At 40.2% G+C, this 18570-nt stretch overlaps 1 protein-coding gene across 1 annotated transcript in view; it reads left to right on the forward strand.

Annotated features, from left to right (window-relative positions):
* Positions 1–18570, forward strand: part of LOC124551446 (spermatogenesis-associated protein 5-like protein 1) — a 76063-nt gene that overhangs the window by 44839 nt on the left and 12654 nt on the right. Inside the window, exons 6-7 of the mRNA XM_047126441.1 lie at positions 7901–8101; positions 18121–18242. Coding sequence (XP_046982397.1) covers positions 7901–8101; positions 18121–18242 — 323 coding nt within the window. The remainder of the gene's footprint in view (positions 1–7900; positions 8102–18120; positions 18243–18570) is intronic.

An 18570-nucleotide genomic window follows, 5' to 3' on the forward strand; every position in this document is an offset into this window, starting at 1 on the left:
TATAATTTTGCATTGATTTGAAAAGGACCTCCAAAGTGAACTGTTGTTAAATTAAGATACAATAAAAGTTTTATTTGTTGGCCACTAGCAAACATACAAAGAAAGATCTTGAACTATTATGAAGTTAAGGTAGACTAAAAACTTCCATTTGGTGTTGTGTAGCAAACTTATACCAAAGAAAGTTATAAGGGCTGTATTCTGTGTTGTAATAAACAGAGACTGGGAGAGGCAGCCACACACCTGTTGCTGGTTTACATGTGGAGTAAACACGCAATGGCACAGACATCACTAGCATTCAGGTTGAGCTAAAAAGAACAAGGTGAAACATACATGAGAAAAAGTTTTAAGACAGTGCAGAAATGAGTACAGAATGGCCCTAGGTCCTGGAGAACTGATTGGTAAGAAATTTAAGATTTCGGGTGGCTAGTAGTGATTCGTCTAAGCAGCTCATATTAGGCTGGCAGAGGTGCTTCCTATCTGCAGCTGATAAGAATGTGCACAACATGAATGTAGCTGCATGCCGCGACGTGATTTACAGGACAGAAATACATGCTGTTCTAAAGATATTGTTAATGTAATTGCATCAATTGTGTTACGGATTTGTCTGTACAAAAGCAATGTAAATACGAGGGTCGTCCACAAAGTAAGTTACATTTGGTTATATAAAACAAACATGTACAGATACAGAAAAAGTATTTATTGTACAAAAATCTACAACTGTTAAACTACTTTTCTACATAGCTTCCGAAATTTTGTAGGCACTTGTCATAGCTTGGCACAAGTTTTTGTATGCCTTCTTCATAGAAGGTTGCCGCCTGTGAATTCAACCATGTGGTAACACGTTCTTTCAGCTCGTCATCATCGTTCAAGTCTTGACCTCGAAGGACAGGTTTTAGGTGTAAGAAGAGATGAAAGTTGCTAGGAGCGAGGTCCGGGCTGTACAGAGGATGATCAAAGCCGTCCCAGTTCATCAGTATCCACTTCGTTCTTCATCATGCATTGGATCATGTTCTTCATTGGACAGTCTGATCCATCTTCTAACCATTGAATCACTCATAGTATTTTGCCCATAAACCTCGCAGATTTACCGATGAATTTCCTTTGGTTTAAATTTCTTTGCATTTAGAAAACGAATCACAGATCTGATTTCACATGCGGTGGCATTTTCAACTACGGCTGACATTCTCTTAGGTTGTTTGCAGATGATGCTGTAATTTACCATCTAGTAAGGTCATCCGAAGACCAGTATCAGTTGCAAAGTGATTTAGAAAAGATTGCTGTATGGTGTGGCAGGTGGCAGTTGACGCTAAATAACGAAAAGTGTGAGGTGATCCACATGAGTTCCAAAAGAAATCCGTTGCAATTCGATTACTCGATAAATAGTACAATTCTCAAGGCTGTCAATTCAACTAAGTACCTGGGTATTAAAATTACGAACAACTTCAGTTGGAAAGACCACATAGATAATATTGTGGGGAAGGCGAGCCAAAGGTTGCGTTTCATTGGCAGGACACTTAGAAGATGCAACAAGTCCACTAAAGAGACAGCTTACACTACACTCGTTCGTCCTCTGTTAGAATATCGCTGCGTGGTGTGGGATCCTTACCAGGTGGGATTGATGGAGGACATCGAAAGGGTGCAAAAAAGGGCAGCTCGTTTTGTATTATCACGTAATAGGGGAGAGAGTGTGGCAGATATGATACGCGAATTGGGATGGAAGTCATTAAAGCAAAGACTTTTTCGTTGCGGCGAGATCTATTTACGAAATTTCAGTCACCAACTTTCTCTTCCGAATGCGAAAATATTTTGTTGAGCCCAGCCTACATAGGTAGGAATGATCATCAAAATAAAATAAGAGAAATCAGAGCTCAAACAGAAAGGTTTAGGTGTTCGTTTTTCCCGCGCGCTGTTCGGGAGTGGAATGGTAGAGAGATAGTATGATTGTGGTTCGATGAACCCTCTGCCAAGCGCTTAAATGTGAATTGCAGAGTAGTCATGTAGATGTATAAAGAAGCACTACACAGCACACGTTGGCAGTAGCAATCTGAAAATGGCATACATGTCTTCTCCTGGAGTCAGAGTAACTGCCGCACATGCTCGGAACTGCAATCATAGTGCTGTTGAGATGGAAATAGAAACGAAACTTACTTGTGGACAACCCTATATATTAAATCATTACCTGTTCAATTGCCGATGCTTCTAGAATAAGAAGTCAAGTTCTTCACTCGTGTGACAATGGTACCTTTAGCTGCTGTGTGTATAGTTCATTAAGTTCATAGTGTGCATCCATTTGATGCAATGCATTTTTTCTCATCATGATACATGTTTCACCTTATTCACTCAAAACATTGTGAATTGTGGGGTTTTGGTTATCTTTTCTTACTCACAATTTTGATTTGATGTCTATATGTTCATTGCACAAAAATTTTTATCTTTGGCACTGTGCTACAAATAAAAAAAAATGAGCAAGAAAACTAGTTTCAAAGACGGAATTTGTGTAAAATGTGCAGTCAGGCAACAGATCCCTTCATCAATGAGAAACAGAAGATAGAACACCAAATAGGGCAAGTTTTAAGTGAATAAGATGCAGCCTGAATGGTGATACAGGCAGAATACCCTCAGACTTCAAGAAGAATGTAATAATGCCAGTGCTTACAAGTTAAGCCTGCAAAATACTGACATGAATTATTTACAAAAGAGTGCAAAACTGGTAGACGCTTACCTGGGGAAGATCAGGTAGGATGCTGGAGAGATGTAGGAATGCGCGAGTCAGTGATGCGGGGGGGGGGGGGGGGGGGGTGGTAGTAGAGTAAAGGACTTCTAGGTCCATTGGTGGAATAGAAGTCGTGCGTGTATGGGAGTGGGAGCAGGGAACGGGTTAGGTGTTAGGGAAGTGGAGAACTGTGACTGTGTGAGAGTTCTACTTCTGGAGGAAGATTTTGTTTGAAAGTGAAAAATACACTGACAGGGGAAAAAAAGCAACAAAAGTAGGAGCTGTACAACGTAAACAAAAGTTGGTGGGCATTTTTCTACATCTGAAAGATGACGTCCCTTGAAATTTTGTGGCAATTGCAAAGAGTGCTGCTAGTAGCACCAGTATGAGGTTGAAAATCAGGTCTGCTTTAAATACATGCTGTAATGGTTGTGAGGGTTAGTTGGCTTTGAGATTGGACATGATGAATTGGTTAATCAAGAATGCCTTTAAGGCAACAAAGGCACCATTATCAACTCCTCACTGAGTTTGATTAGGTCATGTAATAGGGTTACAAGAAGCTGGATGTTCCTTCTATGATATTACCGAGACACTTGGCAGGAATGTAGCCAGTGTACACAATTGCTGGCAGCGATGGTCATAGGAGTGTATGGTACCAAGAAGATTGGACTCCGGATGGCCAAGTTGCACTACCTAGAGGGAATACCATTGTTTTCAGCATAAGGCTCTGGTGCATCATACTGCATCTACAGCATCAATTTTAGCAGCAGTTGGTACCACAGTGACACAACAAACTGTTGCAAAGTGGGGAATAAGTACAAAGTTCACTCAGTGTGCTTGCCAGGGGCCTTGTCCAGGATGTGGAAGAGGCTCTTCCGGCAGCTATTGAGCGTGTGGGGTGCAGCCAGCTGCAGATCTTTGCACATGCCGGCACCAATGATGCCTGTTGTCGTGTTTCCGAGGAAATCCTTGGATCCTTTAGACGGATGGCTAAATTGGCGAAGGCGGCCTCCATCTCTCGAGGAGTGGAAGCCAAGCTGATGATCTGCGGCATCGTACCCAAGGTGGACCAGGGTCCTGTGGTTTGGAGTCGAGTGGAGAATCTAAACCAGAGGTTACGTCGACTCTGTGACGAAAGTGGTTGTAGATTCCTCGACCTACATTATGGGGTGGAAGGTTGTAGGACGCCCCTCAATAGATCAGGGATGCACTACACACAGGAAGCAGGTACTGGGTAGCACAGTACTTGTGGCATGCACGTGGGTTTTCTTAGATTAGGATCCTCCCCACGGGAAACAAACTGTTGGCCTGAAAAATTACCAGTGCATGACACTGATGTGGGTGTGTCAACTATAAAAATTGTTAGTTCACCTAAACAGGTCATTCCAAAGGATTTAAATATGCTAAATCTCATGCTGGTAAATTGTTGAAGTGTCTGTAGCAAGATCCCCGAGTTGCTCTCTGAAATAAGCAGTAGCAATGCCAATATTGTATTAGGTACTGAAAACTGGTTGAAACCAGACATAAATAGCAGTGAAATTTTGAACTAAGATTGGACAATGTTTAGGAATGGTATTACTGATGCCATGGGAGGTGGTGTGTTCATTGCAGCTGAAAGCTGTTTAAATGCAGTTTGGATCGATACTAGGCCGGACTGTGCAATAGTCTTGGATAAAGCTGTCAATCGGACAAGGATTGACCATTGTATTAGGATGTTTTTATAGACCACCAGCATCTGCAACGGACGTCGCAGGACATTTAAGGGAAAGTATTGAGTACATAGAAAATAAATATCCCAATTATCCATTAGTTATAGGTGGAGACTTTAATCTGGCATCCATTGACTGGGAAAATGACATGTTTATCACAGGGGGCAGAAGTAAAGACTCATGTGAAGTTATTCTAGGAGCGCTCTCAACATACAATCTTGAGCAATTGGTTAGAAAATCAACTCCAGATGAGAACCTATTAGATATCTTGCTGACAAACAGACCTGATCTTTTTGAGGAAGTTAATCTAAAAGAAGGTATTAGCAACCATAATGTCGTTGTGGCTTCTGTGTCAATGGAAGTTAACCAAAGAAACAGCATAGAGTTTTCTTCTTTGGGAAAGCAAATAAAAGTGTCATTAATGAATATCTTCATAGTCAGCTCCAAGTATTCATTGCAGGACACAAAGATATTGAGCATCTTTGGTTGGAATTTAAAGGTGTTGTCCACCAGGTGCTAGAGATGTATGTGCCAGCAAAAATGTAAGGGAGGGAAAGGATCCACCATGGTACAACAAACCTATTAGGAAGTTGCTGAGAAAGCAGAGAATTTTGCACAGTCATTTTAAAGATTGTCACTGCTCCGCTGAAAAACAGAAATTATGCGAAATGAAAGCAGCTGCCAAAAGATCAATGAGGGATTCTTTTAACGAATTTGACAGCAATATTTTATCTGCAGATTCTAAAAACACCCCAAAAAAATTTTTGTCGTACGTAAAATCTATGTATGCTACAAATAATTCAATACCTTCTCTTGCTGACAGTATGGATAACATAACGAATGATGATAAACAGAAGGCCGAAATTCTAAGCCTAGCTTTCAAAAACTCATTTACGGTAGAGGACTGTAGCACCATTCCCCCTTTCAGTTATCGAACAAACGCAAGGATGGCTGACATAGTGTTTAGTGTGTCTGGAATTGTAAAACAGTTAAGATCCTTAGACGCTAGGAAGGCATCTGGCCCAGATGGTGTACCTATAAGATTATATGTTGACTATGCTACAAATATAGCGCCATTCTTATCCATAATCTATCAGAGATCCTTGGAACAGCGGAAAGTTCCACGGGACTGGAAGAAGGCCCAGGTCATAGCAATCTATAAAAAGGGTAGAAAATTGGATGCACATAATTACTGGCCAATTTCACTGACATCGATCTGTTGTAGAATCATGGAACATATTTTGTGTTCAGACATAATGACCTTTCTAGACTCTGAGAAGCTCATCTGCAGAAACCAGCTAGGGTTTAGGAAACAGTGGTCATGTGAGACACAGCTGGCCCTCTTTGTGCATGATATACAACAGGCTCTAGATACCGGCTCCCAGGTTGATGCCATATTTCTCGCCTTTCGAAAGGCATTCGACTCAGTTCCACACTGTTGCTTGCTCCAAAAAGTGCGGACTTGCAGTCTATCCGATAACATGTGTGGTTAGATAGAAAGTTTTCTGACAGCCAGATAGCAGTATGTCGTCCTGAATGGGGAGACTTCAACAGAAACAAGCATAACTTCGGGTGTGCCCCAGGGCAGTGTAATAGTCCGCTGCTTTTTACGATTTACATAAACGATCTGGTTGATGGCATTGACAGTGGCATTACACTGTAGTCTACAGGAAAGTAGCATCACATGAAAGTTGTGAACAAATCAATGAGGATTTGCTGAAAATAAATGCGTGGTGTAATGACTGGCAGTTATCTCTCAATATTAGTGTAACCTACTGCTTATAACAAGGTGAAAATCCCCATTAATGTAAGAGTACAAAATAAATGCCCAGTCTTTGAAAGCAGTAACATCCATCAAGTGTTTGGGTGTGACTGTTCGAAATTATATCAAGTGCAATGATACAATTACAAGGCGAACTCTAGATCGTGGTTTTTTGGTAGAATCCTGAAGCGATGCAGTCCTTCAACAAAGGAAATTGCTTACAATACATTAGTTCATCCAGTCTGAGAGTATTGTTCATCTGTATGGGACCCTTACCAGTTGGGTCTGATTAAAGAGATTGAGAAGGTCCAAAGAAGAGCGACAAGATTCATGGCTGTTATATCTAGCCATCGTGAGAGTGTTACAAATTACATGGAAAGTTTGAAGTGGGACACACATGCAGGTACACGATGCGCTAAATGGAAGGGGCTGCTCACTAAATTCCAAAATCTTATCTTTGCTGAGGAAGTAGAGCACATATTATTACTACCAACATTAAAATCGCGCAGTGATCACCATTCAAAGAGAAGGGAAATTAGAGCTCATACTGAGGTGTTCAGACAGTCTTTTTTCCCTCGCACAATCCGTGAGTGGAACGGGGGGGGGGGGGGGGATATGACTTTGGCACAAATTGTGCCCTCCGCCACACACTGCTTGGTGGCTAGCAGAGTATATATGTAGATGTAGACAGTGTCAACATGTTGCCTTGGTCTGCTCGATCACCAGCTCTATCTCCAATTGAACACATACAGGATATCATCTGATGACAACTCCAGTGTCATCCACAACCAGTGGCACCAGAGTTGGCATCCAGACACTCATTGATGAAACAGGAACTGAAATTGAGGGTAGCAAAGCAAAAACAGAAATTGGTCAGATCTCTCAGTTGCTCATTTATTTTTATGATGACTAGCTCTGGTCAACATTTGGTCATCTTCAGGTCTAAAAATAAAACAAAGTTAAAAAGAGATTATCTACTTTTCGAACAGTGGAAAGTCCTGGATGAAATAACGATAATATGGAAAGGACAGACTTCTACTCACCACGTAGAGGTGGCTTGAATCACAGAGAGGGGCAATGGAAAAGACCGCTAAGATGGTTAATCTTTCAGACCAAGTCCTCTTTCTGAAGTAGAAAACAGACGCATTCACACAAGCTCACTGTCTTGATTGGATCCAGCACCTGGAGACAATGGCTGTGTGTGTGTGTGTGGGTGTGTGTGTGTGTGTGTGTGTGTGTGTGTGTGTGTGTGTGTGTTTTCAAGTGTAAACATCTTGGCAGTTTGGCAGTCTTTTTCATTGTTCCTGTCTGCGACTCACTGCCTCCTATTTGTGATGAATAGCAATCAGTCACTTCCATATTGTTCCATTATTTCACAATAGATAGAAAAAATTGCAGATAATGATTACATTTACCTATGTGGTTGCATAGGTAGCCCATTACAACCATAAGAATCTACACATTGCAGTTTCACATGTAAAATTTCCAATCTATACTGCAACAAGATTAGACTCATTGCAGAGCACACGCAAATGCTTAAAAAATCGTTCTTCATGGGCACCTTATGTGAAGGGCATGGGGAGAAGCCCTAATTTGGCCTATTGGCAGTATGGTTTGCAGAATATGGTTGTTGATTTAGACTAAGATGATAAAAACTTAAATACTAAACATAATATTGTCGTTTGTAGATGCTGAACTGTACTGTCTTTGTTCTAGGTCTTCTCTTGTATGGCCCACCAGGATGTGCAAAAACCAGCATAGTGAGAGCACTGGCTTCAGAGATGCAAGTGACGTTCATGTCTACTTCTGCTGCAGAATTGTATTCACCATATGTTGGGGAAGCTGAGAAGAATGTCTGTGAACTTTTTCAGCGAGCTAGACTTGCAGCTCCAACTTTGCTCTTTGTGGATGAAATAGGTAGGTTGGTACCAAATGTGCTTTATGGATATTCTTGAATAGATTTAAAAAGTAATTAAGTCTTTTGTCTACTGTCTACTGCGTGTCACTGATTTAGTTCTTCCTACTGTACTTTGGGTAAAATCTCTCTGAATATTATTTAATCAGTGGAAAATCCAGGATGGAATAATGAAAATATTATGAAAAGGATAGTTTGCTAATCACCACGCAATGGAGATGTTGATTCTCAGACAGTCGCAGCAAAAAGAATACTAAAGAAGTAAAGCTTACTTGTCAGCAGTCTTTTTGTTGTGCCTGTCTGCATGTCTCAACTATATGGTGAGTAGCAATCTGTCTGTCTGAAGATTCTGGAGGCAAGAAGGGCAACACACAATATCAATAACTCTGTGTGTCTGTGGTCTGTACCATCTGACATAATGTGATGTTAAAGTTAGTAAAAGAATTCTTTTGTACTTTTTACCAAATTTTATAAATGTTACGTGTTGGATGAACTTTAAATATTTTTTGCATGTATATTGCATGCTGAACCAGCCAGTGTACTAAGAGGCATCCTCCTCTCTTTTTTCCTGTAAATTCATTTATGTGAAGCATTTAATTTGTTTCCATTAGTGTGAGTACAATCACTTTCATTGGTATGGTGCCATCAGCGAAGGAAATTTTGTTTCTGCATTTAATATTTTCATTGATTTAATCACATAAAAGTTTTATACTGTATCAAACACCAGTAGAACAATTGAAGCAGCATCAGGATGGGCTCCAAGTAATGTTTTGTCTGGCAAAGCATTACTTGGCACCCATCCTAAGGCTGCTTCAGTTGATTTGATGGTGGCCGAAACCAGTTAATAGTAACAGTATAAAACTTCTATGTGATAGAATTGGTGAGAGTATTAAATGTACAAACAAAAGTGGCAACCAGTCTCCCAATAAGGCCATTTTTTTGAAAATGAAATTTTGGCAAAAGGTTTTACTGTTGATTGTATCATGAAATGTTAACTAGATCATGAAAAAGGAACTGTCTGTTCTGAAAATCAAGCTTTTAGACTCATTGTGGTGTTCACTGGTGACCTGTTCTCAGTTTCCCCAGATAATTGCTGTGTAAGTTGGTGTCACATACGTTATTTTATTTGTTGTTTATTTTCCTTCATGTCTGAAGTGGAGCTGCAGTATGCAAAAAGCCATATATGTTGCATAGTGAAGATCAGTGTTCCATCATATCGGGAAATAAAATTCAAATTCTCTCCCATCTCCTCTCTGTTGACTTTTTTTTTTTAAGTGGATGATATAATAGCTTTTCTGCATTAGAAGGAAAATTTACTTGATAAAATTTTAGAAAACAGGAGGACTGGTTCAAACTTACCTTCAGGAGATTAAAAATGGAAAAGTGTCAATCCTTGGTCATTGCATGTCTTTGTTTTTGCCTTTTGCCTAATTCTTAAATGCACAATTCATTTCTCCTCCTCTCAGTTCACAGAGTGCAATGAAGAATTAGGAGAAAAGGTGGGAAAACCAAAAAATGAAGTGCAGCACACCTTGTTAGTTATCATGATAAATAGTAATGATGTAGAACAAGTCATTTCACATTCACATAAAAAATAATTTGTAAATATGGCTAAATGCTGAGCCCCCTGTGCCCCCCCCCCCTCTCTCTCTCTCTCTCTCTCTCTCTCTCTCTCTCTCTCTCTCTCTCTTAAAATTATGGAGATGTGAATTAGTCATTTCCACCCACCACCTTTTACACACTACAGTTAACAGAAGTTCTTCTACGGAATAGGAGAAGTTGACTAGGAGAAAATTATTTGTTTTGTTTTCAAATTTTGCTGTGCTGTCTGTTAGTCAGACATTTTACAAGGTGTACAACTTTGCTTCTGCTATTTGCCGATAGGTGGTGACAACGGTAAGTAGTGGTGGCATCATGAAGTTGTTCTTGATTGAAAATGTCAGTTTTTACTGTTTTGTTTCAATATGAAGAAAACGGCGGCTGAGTCTCGTGGAATGCTCTCAAGTACGTATGGTAAGGACACCATTAGTGAAAAAACGTGTCATGAATGGTTTCAACACGTCAAGAATGGTTATTTTAACATCGTAGACTGGCATAGTGGTGGAAGAGAGACTGTTTTTGAAGATGCAGAATTGGAGACATTGCTGAGTGATGACTCATGTCAAACTCAAGAAAAATTGGCATGATTAGTGGGAGTGACACAGCAAGCCATTTGAAAACTTCTCGAGGCTACTGGTGAGATTCAGAAAGAAGGAACTTGGGTCCCGTGTGAGCTGAAACCAAGAGATGTTGAACAGCTTTTGTGTGTTTGTGAACAGTTGCTTCAGAAGCAAAAACAGAAGGGATTTCTGCGTCACATAGTGACCAGGGACGAAAAATGGGTTCATTACAGTAACCCTAAATGCAAAAACTCATGGGGGATATCCCCGCCATGCTTCCACGTCGATGGTCAAACCGAATATTCATGGCTCAAGGATTATGCTCTGCATTTAGTGGGACTAGCTCGGCGTCATGTACAATGAGGTGTTAAAACCAAGTGAAACAATCACAAATGCAATTAACGTGTTTGAGCAGAGCATTAAAATACAAACGGCCACAATACAGCGAGAGGTACAATAAAGTGTTTTTACAGCATGACAACGCTCGACCTCATGTCGCAAAAGAGGTCAAAACGTACTTGGAAATGTTAAAATGGGAAGTCCTACCCCACCTGCCGTATTCTCCAGATATTGCTCCCTCTGACTATCACCTGTTTAGAACAATGGCACATGGCCTGGCTGACCAACACTTCTGACCTCATGAAGAAGTCACAAGTTGGATCAATTCGTGGATCGCTTCAAAAGATGAACAATTTTTTCGACGCGGGATTCGTATGCTGCCCGAAATATGGGTGAAAGTAGTGGCCAGAGATGGAAAATACTTTGAATGATACATGTGTAACCAATTAGTTTTAATTAAAGCCTCAAATGTTGGGGGAAAATTGCAGTAGCAATGTTGTACACCTTGTATATCACTGAGTAAGCTATCAGAAATTTTAGTTGTGGCATTGTGCACCTGTTTCTATGCTAAAGACAGCCTTAATGTGGAATAATGAATGCTGTTTTTCTTTCTAGTATTGTAATTATATACATCATTGCTCCTTTTGAACTGGAGTGTATTATTTACAACTCTTCATGAGGATATAAATATACTGTGAAGCAGCGGTCAGAATGCCCAAGATCTGAAACAGGTATCTAGAAGATGATAGTGGGTGAGCACTATGTATTATCTTTAGAGCAAGTTTTTAAGCAACGAACACTTTATTTCTTAAAGATGAGTTTCCCCAGAACATTATTCCATGCAACATTATTGGATGAAAATATGCAAAATATGTCAACACAATGACTTCCCTGTTCCCAATACTTGCAATAATTCTACGTGCAAATGTGGCTGAACTAAGTTGTTTTAGTAATTACAAAATGTACTTTCTCCAGTTTAAATTCTCATCCATAGGGACAAGTATAATTTTGAGGTTTCCACATTATTTGTTATTTCCTCACTTTGTGCGAGGGAATAACATTGGTGTAGTACGTCTAGATGTGCAGAACTGAATATGTTGTCTCTGTGAGACCATTAGCAGAAAACCAGACACTTTTAAGAACATTGTTTACAATTTCTTCTGTTGCTGTATGTGTGCTTGTGCTGATTACAATGCTAGTGGCATCCCTTAAAAAGAATGACTTCTGCTTGTTGTTTGAGGAACATTGGTGGACCTTAGGTTGAGCCTTTGGGAGCACTGTACATTATTCTCCCCTGTCAGAAAATAACCCCAATTACATTGGTTGAATTACCAAGTACAATTTTCTGCATTCTTTTGGTTAGATGTGACTTCATCCATAGGTTGGCTATACCATTAGTTCCATAGTACCTGAGTTTGTATACAAGAATATTGTGATGGACAAAGGTTGGCTATACAATTAGTTCCGTATTACTTGAGTTTGTATGGGAGAATATTGTTATTGACAAAGTCAAATGCATGAAATAAGGGAAAGGCAACTATTCACCTACAGTGGACGATGCATGGAACACAGAAACACATAACATGAAACAGCATTCACACTAACTTTTGGGCTCCTGCTCTTATTCTGGCGGAAGTACACACATTCATACATGCAATTCATGGACACTCAAATGCACACTCCCATGGCCGTAGTGAAACTCGCCATGTACGTATACGTTTGGGTGTATGTAATTGTGTGTGTGTGTGTGAATGTGTATACTTTTGCTAGAAAAAGAGAGTGAGCTTGAATGATAGTGTGAATGCTGTTTCCTATTACGTGTTTCTGTGTTCCATGCACCAGTCTGGTGTGTGTGTGTGTGTGTGTGTGTGTGTGTGTGTGTGTGTGTGTGTGTGTGTGTGTGTGTGTTTGCCTTACCAACTGGTGCTATTTTGTTGTTTAATAGTCGTAAAATTTGATGAATGAGCATGTAAATGGCATTCTCAGGAGAACAACTCTTCTGAAATCCAAACTGTCATTTAGTAAGGGTATTATTGTTGCTCAGGTGGGATACTATTGTAGAATACATAACCTTCTCAAAAATGTTAGAAAATGAAGTCCTGTTGGAAGTTACTGATCGCTCTCCTATCCCCTTTCTTATAGAAGGATTTAGGAATGGCATACATGGAAACATACCTTGAGCTAGTGATGCATGATGTATTCCACATTATGTAGGGCTTATTATATGGGAATAAATCTTTAGTACTGTTGGAAAAAACACCAGTTCCAAATGAGCTTTTATTTTTGAGAGAATGTAAACTGAAGAACCGAAGAAATTGGTACACCTGCCTAATATTGTGTAGGGCCCCTGCGAGCTTGCAGAAGTGCCGCGACACAACGTGGCATGGACTCAATTAATATCTGAAGTAGTGCCAGAGGAAATTGACACCGTGACTCTTGCAGGACTGTCCATAAATCCGCAAGAGTACGAGCAGGTGGAGATCTCTTCTGAACAGCACGTTGCGAAGCACCCCTGATATGCTCAATAATGTTCATGTATGGGGAGTTTGGTGGCCATCGAAAGTGTTTAAACTCAGAAGAGTGTTCCTGGAGCCACTCTGTAACAATTCTGGACATGTTGTGTGTCACATTGACCTGTTGGAATTGTGAAAGTCTGTCAGAATGCACAATGGACATTAATCATGTCCCACACCATTACAGAGCCTCCACCAGCTTGAACAGGCCCCCACTGACATGCAGGCCCATGGATTCATGAGGTTGTTTCCGTACCTGTACATGTCCATCTGCTTGATACAATTTGAAACGAGACTTGTCTGACCAGGCAACATGTTTCCACTCATCAACAGACCAAAGTCGGTGTTGACGGGCCCAGGCGATGCGTAAAGCTGTGTATTGTGCAGTCATCAAGGGTACATGAGCGGCGTTCAGTTTGAAAGCCCAAATCGATGATGTTTTGTTGAATGGTTCGCATGCTGACGCTTGTTGATGCCCAGCATTGAAATCTGCGGCAATTTGCGAAGGGTTGCACTTCTGGTCACGATGAACAATTCTGTTCAGTTGTCGTTGGTCCTACTAGTGCAGGATCTCTTCCTGGCCGCAGCGAAGTCGGAGATTTGATGTTTCAGTGGATTCCTGATGTCCACGGTACACTCGTGAAATGGTCGTATGGGAAAATCCCCACACCATTGCTACCTCAGAGATGCTGTGTCCCATCACTGGTGCACAAACTATAACACCGCATTCAAACTCACTTAAATCTTGATAACCTGCCATTGTAGCAGCAGTAACAGTTCTAACAACTGCACCAGACACTTGTCTTATATAGTCGTTGCCGATCGCTGCACCACATTCTGCCTGTTTACATGTCTCTGTATCTGAATATTCATGCCTATACCGGTTTCTTTGGTGCTTCCTTTTATAATTTTCTTATTTTTAGAGGTAGAAGTTGGTGATACATGCATTTGATTGAATTTTGGGACTTGCTTTATCAACTGGCTGCTGTGAGTCTGCTCTGGAACTCTCAGTCCATATGCTTTCTGCTATATTTAAGGAATGATTATTAAATATATTTGTTATCTGTGACTCAACACTTATGGTCCTACTCTTTAATTCAGTTAATCCTGTTCTTCGGCAAGTAATCCTATTTCTCATTTCCTACATTCCTTATAGACTTAAGTCTGTTGTCAGAAGTAGTGATTTATGACATAAAGTGTATGCTCCTTGGTTCTTAATGAGTTTTCTGAGCAATTTTCATAGTTTGCAATTAACTGCAAGATCTCTCTGCTTGTTCTTCCCAACAAGTATATTTATCTTGCCATTTCTCAAGATTCTTAACTCCTTCTAGTGATCCATGGTTTTTGACATGGCTGTTTAGTGTCCTTTCTGCTTATTTTATGCGGAAAACTATTTTCAAACAGTGATATGATATATTTAGTGTTTTTTCAACATCCGATCAGTTGCAAAATAGAAATCACAGTGAAAATCAAAAATGTTTTGTTTCAAACATTCAGCTACAACTTCCAGATGCTTCTCTACATAGTTACCACTTCGATTTAGAAATTTATTGTAGTGTGGTACCAACTTTCCAACACCCTTGTCATAGAAGGCACTTGCCTGCGCTATCAGCCAGCTCACTATGTTGGTCTGCAGTTCATTGTCTGTGCAAATTCTGTTCTCATAGCTAGCAGTTAATGTGAGTGATGACATGAAAATTGGAGGGAGCTGAGTCCGGGCTATAGGAGTGTCATTGTTGCACTGTTGTGCACCCAAGTGTTGTCATGACGAAAGAATTGCATGACAGTTACATTTTATGGTCTGCATGAAATCAGGCAGAATGCCTAATTAGGCACTTCACACTTGACAGGATACACTATTGTTCTGAGCATCTTCACATACTCACTGTGTAATCAGATCTGAAATGTGCAATGTGACGTGCTCAATGGGCGTATCAGCGACTTTGCACTATGTTTCGTCAGATTTTCACCGATTAGTGGTTGGGGGGGAGGGGAGGGGGGAGGTGGGTAGCCCTCGTATTTATCCTAAGTAGCTGTGCATCATGACCAGAGAGAGCATTTGTTAATTGGTACAGTTATTTTCTTGCTTTGAGCTTCATCAAAGAAAACATTATTAATAATTCCTACTGTCTTGATCCATCTGTGTTGGAAAGGTGATTGCTGAGATTAAGTTGTAGAATCCAAATATGGGTTCCAGCTCATTTTTCCTATGAAAATCCTTTCGAAAATCTACATTGAAATAATCACAGACCATTAACAGCTTGCTGCTGTCTGTCAGATAGCATAGTAAGGAATTCAAATTCCTCATAAATAGTTCAAAATTTGAGAGTTGGAATCTGTACACAGTTAAAAATCAAAGTGAAATATTTCTCAGTGGCACCTACTTCTATGTGCTGACCACTAAAAGATCCACTTGCTTCAATCTTTTTGAACTTGTTTTCTATCTTAATATATGCAACAACTCCTCCTTTTCCCTGTTAGACCTGCATGAGCGTAATCTTTCATATTTAACTTCTTTAACCGTGTAGTTATATAGTGCTCAGATAAGCTCCTGATGTCTATCTTTTCAGAGCTTTCTAAAATTTCTCTGCTTCTTACTCAATCCTCTAATATTGTGATGAAATAACCTAACCTTACTTTTTTATGCATCCTTAAGCATTTTGTGGGACTCTTCTGTTAAATTAACTTCTTTCACAGTAGGGTTGCCTGAGCCTAAATTCAAACCAAAAAAGGTACTTTCTGATACCTTGAACCACAGGGATCTTTCATTGTGTGATGATCCCACAATCATTTTCCCCTTCAGCCTATCTAGTTCAAATTTTGCTTGATCTACTTCAGCCTGAAGGGCACAAATATTTGCTTCCTGTTTAGTGATTCTCATCTCTTTTGCAGACCCTACACTTCCATGGGAGAGCCTCATTGAATTCCCTATTCAGTTCCACACTACAGTTGCCCCAGTGGAATTCCAGCTCACAATCTACACACAGCACCCCCACTCTATGTACCATACAGCAACGTCCACGTTCAGGTGCATGTTATAATGAAAAAGTTAATCATTTCTGCTTAAAACAAGAACTCGGTACTCACTTAACTGTTAATTAACTTATATATATTAATAATGAATGTGTAAAACCATCATCTCTATCTATCTTTGAGTATGCTGATCTCTTAAACTACTAGACCAGCTTTTGTCGGGTTTTTGCAGGTAACTTGAGTGTAGTTTGGGACACTGTATAGGCTTTAGTTTATCAAAATCAGATCACAGAGAAAAAAAAAAAGATATTGTGATTGAAAGTGTTATTAAAACTTTATCTGCCAGACCTGCTGATCATTTAAAACCAGTAGACAGTTTTTTTATAGGATTTTCACTGATAACTTCAGCATGACGAGGGGCACCGTATAGGCCATATTGCATCAAAATTGGATTATGGAAAAAAATATATTTATACATGTTAGGCCACAGTGCATAAATACACGGATTTTAATCAAGTATTTGAGAACAAGAGCTCTTAGTGACTTGAAATAAACTTTACACATCATTTCAAATCTTTACAGATCTTTTTTCATTGACACTCCCCCACATGATGATGAAAGGAAGAAAAGCACCAGACATGACTTTTAATTTGTTTCTTCGTACTACTAACTGTTTTGTGGCACATTTTGCAGATGATGTTATCACTGAATGTACCTGCAAAATTATATCTATTTATGATACACAGTTCAAGAGATCTGAGGGATGGAAGACAGAGAAATGGAAGGTGGTCATAGAAAGAAAAGTGGAGATGGGTAGAGATAGATAGATAGATAGATAGATAGAGAGAGAGAGAGAGAGAGAGAGAGAGAGAGAGAGAGGGGGGGGGGGGGGGGGGAGCTGTACTAGTAGGATTGAAATAAATATGTACCAGGACAGTGTCGGGTACTCAGGTAGTCTAGGTTACAATAAAATGTAACTGCTGATGGCTAGTTATCACAAGTACTTTTTGATATTTGCCAATATTTACTATTGGCAGAATACGGTTTACTAGGTATGGTGCTTTTTTAAGTGGTAAAAACCCCAGATCACCAAATCTTCAGTTCCAGAATGAGATTTTATACCTGCAGCGGAGTGTGCGCTGATATGAAACTTCCTGGCAGATTAAAACTGTGTGCCCGACCGAGACTCGAACTCTGGACCTTTGCCTTTCGCGGGCAAGTACTCTACCATCTGAGCTACCGAAGCACAACTCACGCCCGGTACTCACAGCTTTACTTCTGCCAGTACCTCGTCTCCTAGCTTCCAAACTTTACAGAAGCTCCCCTGCGAACCTTGCAGAACTAGCACTCCTGAAAGAAAGGATATTGCGGAGACATGGCTTAGCCACAGCCTGGGGGATGTTTCCGGAATGAGATTTTCACTCTGCAGCGGAGTGTGCGCTGATATGAAACTTCCCGGCAGATTAAAACTGTGTGCTCGGCCGAGACTTGAACTCGGGACCTTTGCCTTTCGCGGGCAAGTACTCTACCATCTGAGCTACCGAAGCACGACTCACGCCCGGTACTCACAGCTTTACTTCTGCCAGTACCTCGTCTCCTAGCTTCCAAACTTTACAGAAGCTCTCCTATGAACCTTGCAGAACTAGCACTCCTGAAAGAAAGACCCGAGTTCGAGTCTCGGTCGGGCACACAGTTTTAATCTGCCAGGAAGTTTCAAATCTTCAGTTGCCTGGATAAATGAGATATAAAAGAACAAAGTTACTTACAAAATATGCTTCACACAATCACTTTACTCTATGAAAATTGACTGTTTTCTACTAGTAACAGAAACACAGCTTCAGCTAGGCACAGTGCCACCTGCCACTGGAAATTGGAACGATATCTCCTGAAAGTAAATACTAATCAGCCGCTGTGTTTCCTTGTAATTTTGAAGTAATTTTCTGTGCCCTTTTATGGTTACCATATTATCTCGGTAGCCATTAGGTCCTGTAACTGTTGCTTATTAATAGATATTTTGTCTCAAAAATGTGTCACCAGATGCTCTCGTCGGAAGCCGCCAGGGAAGAGAGAGGGGTGTTCAGGAGAGAGTGTTGTCTGCCTTTCTACTGGAAATGGATGGTATTGGTGGACCATTGGACACTCAAGGTTCTCAAGCAAAAGTAAGTTGCAGTCCCACATTCATAATGTGAAAGAGGAAGCTTTGCTTTATGAGAAGAGGCCATCATGCACCACATGTACACAATTAATGATGGCTGAGGAGAGTCAGTTTCTCCAGAATCTTTATCATATGGAATACAAAGCAAATCAGTCAAACTGGGCATTATGATGTTGCTCATTTTCCTTATGCCCGTGAATACATAATGGTGATTAAAAAAGCAAAATAATAAAAACACACAGTTCAGTTGAATTATCTTCTCTCTTTCACTTCAGAGTATTTGAATTATATTCCTTGCCCCATTGTCCTCGAATCTGGGCTCATTATGTTGA

Source organism: Schistocerca americana, chromosome 1 (assembly GCF_021461395.2).
Source record: "Schistocerca americana isolate TAMUIC-IGC-003095 chromosome 1, iqSchAmer2.1, whole genome shotgun sequence".
Classification (NCBI taxonomy): domain Eukaryota; kingdom Metazoa; phylum Arthropoda; class Insecta; order Orthoptera; family Acrididae; genus Schistocerca; species Schistocerca americana.